Genomic DNA, 16,964 nt, shown 5'->3' with positions numbered 1-16,964 from the left:
CACACAGATACCATGTATATAGCAGTCACACTTTTGCTTATCACATTTCACACATGTAATCTACTACAAGGATCACAGCTTACATGACTAGTCAGATTATTGACTTAAAAAAGGGCTTTCAACTGACCTTTTATATTTCTATTAGCTAAATAAACCTGGCCCCATAATTAAACACAAAAATTCTGTATGGTATGGTCACACTTTAACCCAAACCTAATCCATTCAATTTTACTGAATCATTTTTTCAAATTATCTCTACTTTAACAGGAACAAAAACAAAACAACAGGTCATGAATCAAAAAATGTACATTGTTATAAAGTAAATCTTTCCTTATTAGTATAAACAACTTTATCTTTTGATTGTCAAACCTTCCTGCTTAATATTACTGGTTGGTTAAAAAATAATTATGTGTCTGTAAAATTAGACATACAAACCAACTATGATATGTCACAAAATAATTGTGTGTCAGTAAAATTTTATATTAATTCAAACCAACTACCATATTTCACAAAATAATTTGTAAATTTGTACTTCTAAGTGACAGAAATGTTTTAAAATATGCAGACACAGTATATTTTGTATAATTTCTAACCAGTACTGTGCCCAGTGATCCCTTTTTTCTTCTTACTAGCTACTTGCCAAAATTACCTCAAATGAATTTATACTGGCCACGGTGACCTCAAATGAATTTATACTGGCCAAAGTGACCTCATATGAATTTATACTGGCCAGGGTGACCTCATATGAATTCATACTGGCCAAAGTGACCTCATATGAATTTATACTGGCCATAGCCATAATTTTATAAATGCCCCAATTTGAAAATAACCTAAACTAGTCTATGCAAATTCTGGCTGAAACTGAAGGTACTGAATCAGTCTGGTTGGCAATGGTAACCGCTGTATAATATCAGGGTACTGGAACTGTTGTAATATCCGGATACGACATCGGTTCTGTAGACTGCCAGCAGTCGGTAGTTTGTATATCTGTAAATGGTCATATTGTGTTTCTTTGTCATTTAAAACTATTGCCATTCGACTTCCACAGTTTGAAAATATTGGCAGGTAATTGACGGGACATGAATGTATTGCACAGATGAAGCGATTGTATTGGATACAATGAAGTGTTTGTGTTGTGTCAGCATTAAATATATAGACGCAAACATCAACTGGCTGCATGCGCCGTGCTCTTTTTTCACGACAACAACATCCTGCTCCACTGGAAACCATAATGGCAAAGATTAGGTAGCCATCTTTGGCAAAGAATATATCTTTCAAATGTGGATTTAGACTAGAATGCATATCGTCAACTCGTGGATTTGTACGGAGCACTGACCACGAATCTGTCTGCACCAAACTTAAACTATTATCCTCCCCTCGTAGAAAACTTGTGGCAGCTATTCTAGATGAACTGAATCTTGGATCAAATGCAAATAAACTATGATGAAATGGCAGAGTAACCTCCCTTATCAGCTCTCTCTTCTTGAGACAAAATAATTGGAAGACAAATGCACTGTTATTGTCTGATTTTATGCTTGGAATTTTAATCAGGCACACTGTTCCATCAGGACTTATCTCCCCTCTCAAGGCCTCATTCACAAATTCAACATTCTTTTTACCAAACACGCCTAGGAATTTGTTTGTTTCCAAGTCAATTACACCAAATTGTGTCATCATGTTTCTGACTAGATGAAGAACGACTGTTGACTCATGATAGCATAAAACACTTTTGACATGAAAGTTTTGAATGGATGAGAGTTGTGCAGGAATATGATTGTACTCAAAATGTTCCGCCATCTTGGTGAACTTGTTGCGTCTACGGAAACTGAACAGTGAATGAGATTTGTTAAGATTGATGATACCCTGGCGGCTTATACAAAATGTTGGACTACAGTCTTTGAACACAACTCCATTGCATGACATCGTGGTCTCTGAAAATCCAGCAGCCTCTGAAACAGAAGGATATTCAGTGAATTAATTTGAAAAAGAAATGTGGATACATAAAAATATATAATGTGGTTTATTTGTCTCTCAAAATCCAACAACCTCTGAAACAGAAAAATGTACACTGAATAAAAACATTAAAACATGTGTGATTGCATCTAAATGGGCAAAGTGTATATTGGCTTAATAAAGATACTTTTAAAAGCTAACAGCTTCTAAAAGAGAAAGATAATTTATGCAGACAACACATAATTTTAATGCAATAAATGTGAGGACACATAGCAATGTAGAGTGACTTATAACTTAACTATATATAAGTCTCTGATAGCAAACCGCTTCTTAAACATACACTGGATATAATATATACCTGTAATGTCTCTATTTGCAACTGTTGGCTATTTATGCTTAAGTTTAATAAGTAGTGTCTTCCTATATACAAAATTTAATTAACAATTTAATGTGTCAAACCATCCTGTGAACTGAATACTGTTTGGAAGACAGATTATTGTTCCTTTTCCCATCAGATAAAACCCAAGAAATGTTGAAATTTTGATTCTTGAAATAGTTTTGACAGACCATTCTTTTGTCTCAGCTAATCAGCAATCAACCAACCAATTCTTTTTTTTAGAAATAAATCAGTTTCATATACTTTTATAAGTTTTAACAGTTAGGTATTTTTTTTAAGAGAAGAACATGTTTGGTATATACCCAGCCTTTAGATTTTTAGTTAAACATATATTGTTTCCTGTAAAATATGAAAATTTAATAACGATAAATGATTTTAAAGCAAGTAGGTCAAGGAGACAATCTGCTATCTTTATGAAATTTCAAAATAAAATAAAACATATTTATGTAAATCAAACAATACATATGCAAATGCCATCTGGTAATTGTCTGTTGAAATGACAATTATGACAAAAACATTTATGTAGTAATTTTAACTTTTTCTAGAAACACAATTTATAAAGAAGGTCAACCAATAAATCAGAAAAACCTAGTTTACTTGACACTTGTGCACTGGTTTAATTTCTTCAGAACAATTCTATAAACTTGGGAGCTGTCTATAATAATTAATCCATAATTTTATATGGAATTAATACAGAATGCAAATCAAGATAGCTCAACTAAAAAAAAAAAAAGAATTCTTATCAAAAGTTGGCTTGTTGACTGATGATGATTCCTGTCATTTCTGGTATTTTATAATTAGACACTTTTCTTATCCTTTCATTATTTCTTTCTTTTCTTTTCTTTTATCCCCTTTTATGCAATTATGCTTATTCTCTGACAGTTTTCATGTTCTGTTGTGTCCCCTTGTGTCCTTGTACAGTTTTGATAACCAGTTTTGAATCTACCATAAATCCTTTGGCGGGTCCAAGGGGGCCCTGGGGTTGGAACCCTCCCTTTTTTTGGACGATCAATGCAATTTGAATGGGAGCATATAGTTGGAACCCCCCCCCCCCCCCTTTAATCTGGGTTTGGAACACCCCCTTTTTGAAATGGCTAGATCGGCCACTGCACTCTTATTTAAAACTTCAGAAGTTTGTTTTGGTCCTGTTAAAGATCACTATTCACCCTTGGCCATAATCAGTTTTAAGGTCTTGTATTTGTCTTTTTTTTTTAAAACATTGGCTGTCGCTAAAACAGTTTTGCATACATTTTTTTCTTCTTTTCAATGTCTATGAACATTATTCTAAAGTAAACAGTATCACTTTATATGACCATCATAATAAATTAATATCATCCTTCAGATCCACAGTACACAAACCTCTCACGATTATAAATCGAGGCTCAAAATAAAAGTTGTGTTTGAGGAGTCGAGAATACATTTTATCATGATAGATTTGTACTTCACGTCTCTATCACAAATCACTTCACATATTTGAAGTATGAATGATAGACTCTTGACAACAAAATACAATTATCATTGATCTAATATCACACAGACGGTTGTCATTGTCAAATTTATAGTTCCATTGTTTTTTCATTGATTTTGATGACAATTTGAGAGAATAAGCTTCATTTAAAATACAAATTTATAGACATTTGAATAAAAACTAATGTCACATAAATATATTATCCTTAATGCCTCCAATTTACCTAGCTGAACCTTCAGAAATTTCATGCATGTGTGTAAAACCAACTTTTAGCTACTTTATACGCATGCATTGGCCGATTCAGGGGGGCCTGGAGGTCTAGGCACCCCTTTCGTTGGAAAAAATTGGTTGATTATATAGGGAATCACTGAAGCGTGACTGGAGCCCCCCCCCCTTTTAGGCCAATCAGTGGGCCACCCCTTGCAGAAAGTTTTGGATCCGCCACTGGCATGTGTAATTTACAAACTTTCAGTAGCTTTATACATGTACATACATGTGTGCACAACCAACTTTAATGCAGTAACATAATTTATACAAGTATGCAAAACAAATTTTCAGTAACTTTAAACATGTATGCAAAAACCAACTTTCAGTAGCTTTAAACATGTGTATAAAACCAGTTTTCAGTAGCTTTAAACATGTGTATAAAACCAGTTTTCAGTAGCTTTAAACATGTGTATAAAACCAGTTTTCAGTAACTTTATATATAAAATACATGTGTGTAAAACCAACTTTCAGTAACTTTATATATAAAATACATGTGTGTAAAACCAACTTTCAGTAACTTTATATATAAAATACATGTGTGTAAAACCAACTTTCAGTAACTTTATATATAAAATACATGTGTGTAAAACCAACTTTCAGTAACTTTATATATAAAATACATGTGTGTAAAACTAACTTTCAGTACCTTCATATATTCATGATAGCAAAACCAACTTTCAGTAACTTAATTAATATATGTGTGTATAACCAACTTTCAGCAACATAATGTATACATGATAGCAGAATCAAATTTCAGTTACTTAATTCATACATGTGTTACGATGATGTGTGTACAATATATAACCAACTTTTGGTAACTTAAATTATAAATGTGTACAAAACCAAATTCAGTAACTTGATTGTACAGGTGTGAAAAACCAACTTTCAGTAACTTGATTGTACATGTGTGCAAAACCAACTTTCAGTAACTTTATACAGGTGCGGAAAACCAACATTCAGTAACTTTATACAAGTGTGCAAAACCAACTTTCAATAAGTTTATACATGTGTGTAAAACCAACTATCAGTAACTTTATACATGTGTGTAAAACCAACTTTCAGTAACTTGATACAGGTGTACAACACCAATTTTCAGTAACTTTATACAGGTGTGTAAAACCAATTTTCAGTAACTTGATACAGGTGTACAAAACCAATTTTCAGTAACTTTATACATGTGTGCAAAACCAATTTTCAGTAACTTTATACAGGTGTACAAAACCAATTTTCAGTAACTTGATACAGGTGTACAAAACCAATTTTCAGTAACTTGATACAGGTGTACAAAAACCAATTTTCAGTAACTTTATACATGTGTGCAAAACCAATTTTCAGTAACTTTATACAGGTGTACAAAACCAATTTTCAGTAACTTGATACAGGTGTACAAAACCAATTTTCAGTAACTTTATACAGGTGTGGAAAACCAATTTTCAGTAACTTGATACAGGTGTACAAAACCAATTTTCAGTAACTTGATGCATGTTTGCAAACCCAATTTTCAGCAACTGAATTTATACAATTGATTTCTGCTTTTAATGCTAAATATAACTGATTACATTCACTGTCATTTCTGATTAAAGTAAAACTTCATTGATGAAAATTTTGAGTTCAAATTGAAAGTGTTTCAAAAAGTATGGATTGTATTTGATAATGTATAGTTTGTACTTTAATCATTCATCTCAAAACACTTCAAATTTGTTAAGTATGTTTGATGGAAGTCTCCCAACAACTAAATTCAGTTAGCATTGATCTTTAATCACTATAAATGTTGTCACTATAACAAATTATTTGTTTTGCATTCAAATTGATTTTGATGACAATATTAGTATTACAGTGAACAATCTTTGCCTTTATGTCACAATTTCCTTATACTGCTTTAATGCCTCTAAACTGGCATTGAGGTCAGGTGATAGTTTTTGTCCTGTGTTGAAGACCTCAATCATTGTGTATTTGAGATGAAGATTAGATAGAACAGCAATAAACAGCAAGTGCTGTTCCTTTGCTTTTTGTGCTGTTTCTTTTGCTGTCGGTTTGTCATCAATGGATATCCCATATCTTTTCTTATTCATTATCTAAAATTTTAGCAAAGCCTACACTATAAAAACTCCAAGCCGACTTCCATTTTACATAAACAAGACAAAACAAGCCTACATCAGCTTCCTTTATATCCCATAATAGGTTGTAATTAGTGAGCCGATGTAAAGAATTAGTAAAAGTCGATAAATACTATTGTAAGATCAACGAAAGCTTTTCTTGTTTCTCCTATTGATAAGTAAATATTATTTTGATCAATACTTATGGGCATTATGAAACATTGTTTTATCTCTGTTTTACAACGTTTAATTACAGGAAATTGCTTATTAAGTGCACATGTTCTTTCTGAATTTCTTTTTTAAGTGCCTGACATAATTATTATTATGAAAATCGGTCACAAACCTTAGCCTTCAACAACTTATGTTTTGTTTTGAATTAAAATCGGTCACATTTTTTTGCCATTTACATTTTTTTTACATTCAGTATATTGCATTAAGAAACAATTATGGTAGTTATTTATGGTTAATAATGCATATTCTAATTGCACTGTAGAGATTTGTGTGTAAATAGAACAAATGCTTTAAAACAGTCCCATTTCTAAATTGAGAGATAAAATCAAATAAGACCCTTATGACTTACTTTATTAAAGATTTAATAAACAGTTTCAATGATACGAAACTATATAAAAGCATGCAAGATGCTAGTTTCTAAATCCCATTTGTTATCAAAATGTACAAGATGTTTTTCTTATGAATAATAAAATATCATTTTTAATGGCACAACAGGAGATATGACTATATTTTTGATATGACAACAATCCAAAAAAACCTACCCAAAACAAAAACAAGAGTGCACACACTGAAATGTCTCGCCTTCTTTACTTATCATTGATATTATGTTGATAGTCCTAAGTATAAAGCTTTATTACAACTGTCACATAAACTTAACAGTAACCAAGATAGTTAAACAAAGACCAATGAACCATGAAAATGAGGTCAAAGTCAGATGAATCATGCCAGGCAGACATGTAAAGCTAACAATGCTTCCATTCAACAAATATAGTTGACATATTACTTATAGTTTAAGAAAAATAGACCAAAACACAAAAACTTAACAATGTGCAATGAACTGTGAAATTGAGGTCATGGTCCAATAAAACCTGCGGGACTGACATATAGATCATAATATATTTCCATACACCAAATATAATTGACCTTTGGCATATAATATTAGATAAAAAGACCAAAACTTACAAACTTTACTTTTACCATTGAACCATGAAAATGAGGTCAAGGTCAGATGACATCTACCCGCTAGACATGTACACCTTACAATAATTCCATACAATAAATACAGTAGACCTATTGTATAAAGTATGAGAAAAACAGACAAAAACACAAAAACTTAACTTTAACCACACCTACAGTCCTTCCATACACTGAATATACTAGCCCTATTGCTTATAGTATCTGAGATATGGACTTGACCACCAAAACATAACATTGTTCACTGAGCCATGAAATGAGGTTGAGGTCAAGTGAAACGGTCTGACGGGCATGAGGACCTTGCAAGGTACGCACATACCAAATATAGTTATCCTATTACTTATAATAAGAGAGAATTCAACATTACAAAATATCTTAACTTTTTTTTCAAGTGGTCACTGAACCATGGAAATGAGGTCAGGGACATTGGACATGTGACTGACGGAAACTTCGTAAAATGAGGCATCTATATACAAAGTATGAAGCATCCTGGTCTTCCACCTTCTAAAATATAAAGTTTTGAAGAAGTGAGCTAACACCGCAGTCGCCGGATCACTATCCCTACGTCGAGCTTTCAGCAACAAAAGTTGCAGGCTCGACAAAAACTAAACTGTAATTTGGATCAAACCACAATCTTCAACTAAAGACATGCATCAGTTTATTTCCAGAAGTAACACCAAATTCTCCATAAAAGAAAACCCAAAACATATAGATATGATGTACTATAAATTCAGAAATAATTGCTGCATTTATTGTTGCAATTTTTGAAGAATGGAAAATGTATTGGACATAAAATTATAAGTTCTTATTACACAAAAAGATGCATATTTGCATTTTAAAAAAACTCACACCATTTCTGAATTTACAGTAAGACAAGAGTGCACACAATGGAATGTCTTGCCTTCTTGACTTATCAATGATATTATATTGATAGTCCTTAATATAAAGCTATACTACAACTATCACATAAACTAAAAATTTCGTAAGGGTTACACGGAACCCAGTGTCTCGCCTACTTTTTCTGTTAATTGCAGGCTCAAGAAAAATAAATCATTTTAAGAAGCTTCTGTCCAAGTTTGGTAAAAAATCCAGGTTAGTTTATGAATCTAATAAATGTTTAAAAACTTAATTTTAAATGCAGACTGAATGTAATGTTAACTGGAAGAAAACAAAATTTCCTTCTAGAAAATGAGGTCTTAGTCAAGTAAAAACTGACTGACGGGCATGAGGACCTTGCAAGGTACACACATACCAAATATCAAATATAGTCTTCCTATAACTCACAATTAGAGTGAAATTAACATTACAATAAATTACAACTTTTTTTTCAAGAAGTCACTGAACCATAAAAATGAGGTCATGGACAATGGACATGTGACGTACAGAAACTACGTAACATAAAGCATGTATATACAAAGTATGAAGCATCTAGGTCTTCCACCTTCTAAAATATAAAGCTTTTACAGGCCCGTAGCCAGGAATTTTCAGGGGGGGGTATTTGGACCCACAAATTTTACTTTAACAGTTACATTTCGAACAGAACGTTGACTTTAACAGTGCATGCTTATTTGTTTTCAAGGGGGATTCGTCCGAGCCCCCTGGCTACTGGTATATGTTTTAAGAAGTGAGTAAACCCCACCGCTGAGGGAATCACTTAATCTCTATATCTAGCTAGGCTTGACAACAACCATGCACTGAACTAAACAGTTTTATGTTTGATTTCACTGAAGAAATATACTTGATCCTGTAAGCTTAACCTTTGTTAATCAACCTCTATAACCAAGCAGTTATCAGAAATAAACATAATGAATAATAAATGAAAATTACCCAGAAATTGATTAGATTATATGGGAAGATAGAAATTAACATCTTATTATATCACCTGAAACTAATGATATACAACCATAAAGGCTAAAATGTTAATTGTTTTAGTATGCAACTTTCTGCTGACTCAGCTATAAATTTTACATTCTGAATTAGTGGGCAGTACGTGTTTCTGTCTGCAATAAATAGAGAAAGAAACTACGTGACAAAACAAGGCTTAAAAGTTAATCAGTTTTAACCAACTCAGCTATAAAACAGTGTCTTTAATATTAGCTTCTAGCATCTAGTGGCAATTTGAGGCAACAAAGAACATCTAAATGCAATCTGAGGCATTTAAGAACATCTCAATGGGAGTTTTACATTTCTGTATACACCGTTTAATTACAGTATCATTTTTCCATCAAAAAGTTTTCTTGTAAAAATAAAAGTTCAAAATACTCATATTTGCAATTCAAATATTTAGTTACCTATCACATTTCATTATACATTTTATTGTTTATCTACAAATTTCAGATTCTTTAAAACATCTAGACACATTAAAATAAGGAGATATGGTTTGCTTATTAATATACGGAAGACCAAAGGGCAAGGTATATATACATGTATATAAACAACATCATGTGAGTTCGCCATTACATTTGCATTTTATTTAAATTAATTTTATTAGATTCTAAGTAAAGCCTGTAGGAAGAATTCCACTGAAATTTGGGAAAATGAAATAAATTGTATTTCCCAGAATTTTTATAATCCTTGTATGTATTACATAAATATACAGATCAAAACAATTGAACAATTAAATAACAAGATACAAAACCACATTTAACTAGCCTCACCTTACCTAGATGCATACCAGGCAGATAGAATTTTAGGCTTTCTAATTTTATTTCTTAGACCAGAGTTGCTAGGAAACTGTTTAACAAATTAAGTTGCCTTTGTTTGCCAAAAAAAAGAGTGAAGAATAAATTGAGAGAGTGAAATTGAGATAAAAACTTTGAGAATACAAATACAAACATAAATTGCGGTAGATGAATTGAGAGGTAAAAGGTAAGTGGGGAATAAGAACAAATTATGTGATATATAAAGAATATCTATAAACACACCTGGGACTAGACACAATGGTATTAATTGACATTTTATATATAAACCTTACTTTGACTGAATGCCAATATTAATACCTACCAACCACATTTTATATAATCATATATCAATAAACATCTTGTTTGGTTTCTCACCTGTTAATTGACAGATGATTACCTGATAGGTGCACCTTGACTGCACAAAAATGTGCAAATATGTCACAAAATACCTGACAATTATCACTAGAGAAAAGAATTATTCTGTTGTTAAATTCAATTGATGTACAGTGTACTTTTTCATTATAAGACTAAAGGAAATCAAATTGAAAAAGAGCCCTTTAGAAATCAAATTGAAAAGGAGTAAATTCATTTCCAAGCTCTGTTTATGATAATTGTCTCGTTTTATTCTGAAAATGCATGAGATATCTGCTACTGGACAACTTTTGAGTTCATTGCTTTCAATGGAGTTCAACAGTAGGTCCATTAAAATAAGTTCAAAATATGTTTAAAAACAATTACATGTACAACTGTTCCTCTTTATGGTTTATATATATATACAGTAGAAACCAGTCTGTTATTCATTTTTATAACCATCTTAAAATGTTTACATTATACTGAAGAAATCACATTTAACAATAAATTAAGTCAATTATTTCAAAGTGTTTTCTAGATTTCATTGATAGTGAAGAATTAACCTCTAACCTAGGTAACATAGATAAATATACTGTAAATTCACAGTTTTTGTGCATTTCTATACCAGCAGTTCTTGAACATTGGAGGCAGATGCGAGATAAATTATTGCAATTTCCTTAAATGCATTTTTTTTTTATTTCATGAGACATACAAACCTGTTGCAAAAATTTCTGGATTTTCGGTAAATGAAAAGGAGATTTACGGCAGTAATGTTACCTTACAATACAAATAATTTACTATTGACACTGATATATGTCGCACCTCAATGTTATTTTGATAGTACAATGTAAAATGCAAATGTTTAACTTTAAATTGCAAAACTTTAAAATGTAATCTATACAACTTTCAAAGTGACACCCCCCTCTTAACTTAATTTGGGAAAAATTGATTGACCAATAGGAATATATGTAAAATCGATTTTAGATTAACAAAACTTGCAGCAATGTTGACCCCCACCCCCAAACCATTTGAATTAAGTTTTTTTTATCCTACATCAATCTTTTGATGTCGTCCCTAAGTGGTTTTGATCCCTTTATCTGACCAAAAACTAAAATTTACCCTGACCCTGGAAATATAACTAAATATCATATAGCATATAAAAGCTCTAAAATAAATTTCTATTAAAGAAACACTTCTTATTTTAAGTATTAAGTTCCTTTTACCCAAATATTGACTTGAAGCAGTCATAAACATCTATTAAACATGTTAGGTCAGAAAAGAGTAGCATTAAACATCGGTTTTAATGCTATAAAACACAAGTTATTAATGAGCAGAACATAATTTTTCACATAAAAAGAAACTTCATACATGCTCGCATCATGTGTATAATCTCAGTAAAAGTATAACCCTATAACCTTAAGTTCTTTAACGAACGATTGTTTTGTAAATAAAATTTTACATTTTAAAGTGCAAATGATCATCAAATTGTACCATGCTCTATCATTATACAACAATTACATAATAAAACTGTTATGAAATTCTTCCTTTGTCTGATTTCACCAAGATAATTTAATTTTTTTGAATGCATGTCTGATTCCTGTCGGCAATAAACCAGTCATAAGGCTGAATCATATTCAACTGTTAAATCTGTTAAATGCCTTGGAAACAAAACATGAAAACTCAAGACATCAGTAAAATCCATTTGAAGAGAAAATCAAATTCTCAACAGAGTTAAATGTTAGTCGTAATTGAAATAAATCAAACCTATATCCCGATTTTTTAGTCACATGATAAAAATAGAATAATTGAGACAGAATGATTGTTTGCCGAAGTCCAACTCCCAATTGGACTGAAATCCATAGTTTTACAAGAACAGTACGTTGTAATGAGCATCTACTTATCTGTTGTACAAGACATCAGGGATCACATATGTTCTTGTATGTCAGTACGCCATGTCCCTTGTTAGTTTTATCATGTCATGCTTTTAAGCGTTAAAACTTTATTTCCACTGATTTTTTGCCATTTGTTGCATTGTTTTGCTGTTATATCCCTGTTCTAGATCAGATGAGGGTAATAGATTACAAATCTGCATTTTACAATTTCATGCCAAAATAATATGTTTCATAGAAATAATGAATAAAATTTATTTTTTAAAAGTCCATTTATAAGTAAAATACAGATACACAGATACACAAGTACAAAATATTAACAAAATTTCCTTCTAAATACTAGCTTTTGATCATAAACAAGCTTCTATCTAAGTTTGGTACAAATTAAAAGTAGTATAAGAAAGTTATTAAATTTTTTTTAAATTTAACCACAGAGTGAATGTGTTGTTTCTTGGCAGAAAATCTAAGTCCATTTAAAAGTAAAATACAGAAACTAGGGATTTATTTTTTTACAAAATTTATTTCTGTATATTATCTTATGATCTTAAACAAGCTTCTGTCCATGTTTGGTACAAACCCAGGATAGTTTAAGAAAGTTATTAAAATTTTAATAACTTTCACCACAGAGTGAATGTAATTTTTCCCAGCAGAAAACCAAGGATTTGTATAGTAGGTCTAACTATACAAATCCTTGAGAAAACTAAGTCCATTTATAAGAAAAATACAGAAAAAATGGAATTTTATTTTTACAAAATTAACTTCTGGATACTATCTTGTGATCATAAACAAGCTTCTGTCCATGTTTGGAAGTAATCCAGTATAGTTTAAGAAAAAAGTAAAATCACAAAAATACTGAACTCAGAGGAAAATCAATTTGGAAAGTCCATAATCACATGGCAAAATCAAAAAACAAAACGCATCAAAAACGAATGGACAAGAACTGTCATATTCCTGACTTGGTACAGGCATTTTCAAATGTAGAAAATGGTGGATTAAACCTGGTTCTATAGCGCTAACCCTCTCACTTTAATAACAGTCTCATCAAATTCCGTTACATTTACATGATGCGTTAAATAAACAGTCACAATCAATAAAATAGTCAAAATATGGGAACATCAGTCATCATCGTATAACAATTTAACAGGACACAACAACATCTACTATCTACGAACACATGGATTGATTTGAGTGTCTGACGTCAGAAAAATTATATACGTCACATAAATTTGTCGTTCAATGTGCATACAATAGTTATCCAAAGTACCTGGATTATAAACAATTTTAAATTTTACATATGCAATGAGCGCAGACAGGGTTAAAAAATCAAAAGTATGTAAGAATAAATTACAGAAATCAAACTAGTCCAAAAGTTATACATAGAATTTATGAGAATCCAAAACTTTTAAAAGGAACAATTTAACAGGACACAAAAACCTATCCACGAACACATGGATCTACTTGAGTGTCCGACGTCAGAAAAATTATATACGTCACATAAATTTGTCGTTCAATGTGCATACAAACAATTTTAAAATTTACATAGGCAATGTACGCATACAGGGTTAAAAAATCAAAAGTATGTAAGAATAAATTACAGAAATAGACCGAGATTCAAACTAGTCCAAAAATTATACATAGAATATATGAGAATCCAAAACTTTTTAAAGGGAACAATTTAACAGGACACAATAACATCTACTGTTTAAGAACACATGGATTGATTTGAGTGTCTGACGTTAGAAAAATTATATACGTCACATAAATTTGATGTTCAATGTGCATACAAACAATTTAAAAAAAATTTCATAGGCAATGTACGCATACAGAGTTAAAAAATCAAAAGTATGTAAGAATAAATTACAGAAATAGACCGAGATTCAAACTATTTCAAAAGTTATACATAGAATTTATGAGAATCCAAAAATTGTCAATTCCACTACGCCATTGATTGATTTTGACGTTTGTGGTTCAACGTATAAAGTAATTCATAATAGAAATATATCATAATGACATATTTTAGACAAATATCATAATGACGGGATCTTTTAAAGTACAGAGTCACGTTATAAGCACAAAAGAAATACAAAGAGTCACATATACAAAACAAATCACCAAAAAATAAAATTTCAAAAACTTTAACCTCAGAGTGAATATTTGTGGACGCCGCCGCCGCTGATGATGGAATGTAGGATTGCTTAGTCTCGCTTTTTCAACAAAAGTCGAAAGGCTCGACAAAAATGGCTATACAATAAGCAATCATGTTCAGCTAAAATAAATACTAGGTAGTTATTTAGAATTGACAGTATATAAAATTGAGCAAGAGTGGCTGCCAGACACTACAACCACTACCTATACATTTGTTTGGTTTTTTCCTGGTGAAATCTGAAGTGGGTCATCCCCTTAATAGAAAAGCAGGGCAACTATGACCAAAAACAATTTGGGCCAAGACAACTCAGACCAATATTAGACAATAATTCATACTATTTGAGAAATGTTTCTAGAAATAACCAGGTATATCAAAACCTCAGCAGTTTCAGAAATCTGTTGTTAATTTTCACACTAACCTGCATGCCCTGATTTCCACTGGTCCACTGAACACATATGTAAAAGAGACCATGGTCTGGCAGCTTGGGCTTGACGGTTCATGTTGGCCACCACTGTAGTAGGCCCCATCAAGCCATAATTTATTCCTTTACTTTCTTCTGCCCCCATGGCTGACTAGAATATCCACCTGAAATAAGAAAAACATTTGATATAAAATTGCAAAGCCATTCCAATTTCAAAAAGATATTTGTACTGTCATGTCAAAAAGCATAGTTCTTTCTGTTTTTGCCAATTATTATTCTAAACTTCTTTCAAAATAAAAAATAAAATCAGACATCAAATTAAAATTTTGATTTTTTTGTTAGGGAGAATTAGGATGAGAATCTAAATTCTTTTTATAATATATATAAATGGACTATTAAATTTATAGCAGCCAATGGCTCAAGGAAATTTAGGAGACTTTTCCCATTGTCATAATTAGAAATGTAGCTATATATATAGATGCATTGTATTTACACAGTAACAGCCTATTTAAGCTATGGTGAGTATACTATAAACTCCAAGGGAGGCAAGCAATGTCAAATTTTCAAATGAGATTCTCCATTGTACCCTATTTAGCTGTGTATAGTACCAGTTGTGTTTAATACACACCCCTTTACATCCCTCCCTTTATAAAGGTTTGATATTTTTTGTTTTTAAAATTTTACAGCAAGTGTCATATTGCAGCTAGTATAATCTCCAGTTGTTTTAAGAACTTTATGTTTAATGAGACACTTTAATACGTGTAGCTCTTTCATAAGTTACCAGAGTACTTCCTTGTATTTTTTTCTTCTATAAATACTGCAGATACTCAATTTCTGTTGCATCTATGTTCACTTAACTTGGAAAGCAGCCCAAAAGTACATATGCATGAATGCTACATTTTTTTAAAGCTTCAGTGAAAATTAAATGATCTAATTTTCAACACAATGCCATAGGCAATTGATTTACCCAATTAACAGACATTTTTGAGTAGAAAATTTCTGTGAAATGTGCAATTAACAAATTTCAAACTGCAAATTTCCCTTACCAAAAAACCACCTTTCATTGAAAATTTAATCAAGCCTCACAACTGCAATCTAATATTATGCAACTGCACGAAACCTGTCAATCATGATGCCGTCTGATATCATACTTGAGTGGTAATTGTAACAGATTTAACATCATGCTTCCTTTCAAACTACAGATGTACAATCAGCCTAGATGCATCCCTAAAGCCAATCAGGGTCAATCTCAGCCTGATGCATCCCTTAAAATGATCCAGGTCAATCCATTTATGAGAGGAAGAAGGAAAAAATATGCTTCAATGCAATTGAAATGGTTACGAGTGTCTTGAATCAATGTCATTTATGTGGTTTTCCATTTCAAAGATTGATTGATTAATTGTTGTGTATTTATGCAACTTTTAAGCACCACTTCAGGGCTATTTGGTGTTATATAAGTGGAGGAACCCAGGTTGCCAGGAGAAAACCACAGACCTTTGATGACAATCCTAGTCAACTAAGGTTGGAGTCAAGTGCACCAGCACAAGCAGGGTTCGAACTCACAACCTCAGTGTTGACTGGCTAGTGGTTACAAGAGTAGAACTACTTATACCACTAGGTTCTGTGTGTATAATCTGTGTCTACTGGCTAGTGGTTACAAGAGTAGAACTACTTTTACCACAAGGTTCTGTGTGTATTCTATGTCTCCTACTTGTTTTTCGTAAATTGTTATGTTATAAATTAGGCTGTTTGTTGTTTGGATTGCTTCACATCTTCATGTCAGGGCATTTTAAAGCAGACTATCCAATATGGTGTTCTGAATATTGAAGGCTATACAGTGGCCTACAATTACTTACACCCATTTTATTTGAACTCTGGTGCAATACATTATAAGTTTTCTAATTGGCAATCATACTATATCAGCTAAATTTTTTTTATCAAACTCTAAAATTTTAATGATTCTAGAATTATCAGAGTTCATAGTTCTATGCAGGAAACAATTAACAATACATGAAATTGATATAAAGTATCAACATTTCCTCCCTAAATGGGAACTGGGGGCCATCTAATTGACCTTCAACATAATTTC

At 31.7% G+C, this 16,964-nt stretch overlaps 1 protein-coding gene across 4 annotated transcripts in view; it reads right to left on the bottom strand.

The window, feature by feature from the left end:
• Positions 1–232: 232 nt before the first annotated feature.
• The window catches only part of LOC134724763 (uncharacterized), a 44,307-nt gene continuing 27,575 nt past the window's right edge, over positions 233–16,964 (bottom strand). For all 4 annotated transcript variants that reach the window (XM_063587991.1, XM_063587993.1, XM_063587992.1 and 1 more), the window contains exons 2-3: positions 14,873–15,039; positions 233–1,949 (exon numbers count right to left, since the gene is read on the bottom strand). In XM_063587991.1, coding sequence (XP_063444061.1) covers positions 841–1,949; positions 14,873–15,020 — 1,257 coding nt within the window. In that variant the 5' untranslated portion in view covers positions 15,021–15,039 and the 3' untranslated portion in view covers positions 233–840. The remainder of the gene's footprint in view (positions 1,950–14,872; positions 15,040–16,964) is intronic.

The sequence above is a fragment of the Mytilus trossulus genome, chromosome 7 (genome assembly GCF_036588685.1).
Source record: "Mytilus trossulus isolate FHL-02 chromosome 7, PNRI_Mtr1.1.1.hap1, whole genome shotgun sequence".
Taxonomy (NCBI): Eukaryota; Metazoa; Mollusca; class Bivalvia; order Mytilida; family Mytilidae; genus Mytilus; species Mytilus trossulus.
Note: the sequence above shows the minus strand (reverse complement) of the source record. Positions and strands in the feature narration are given on the sequence as shown.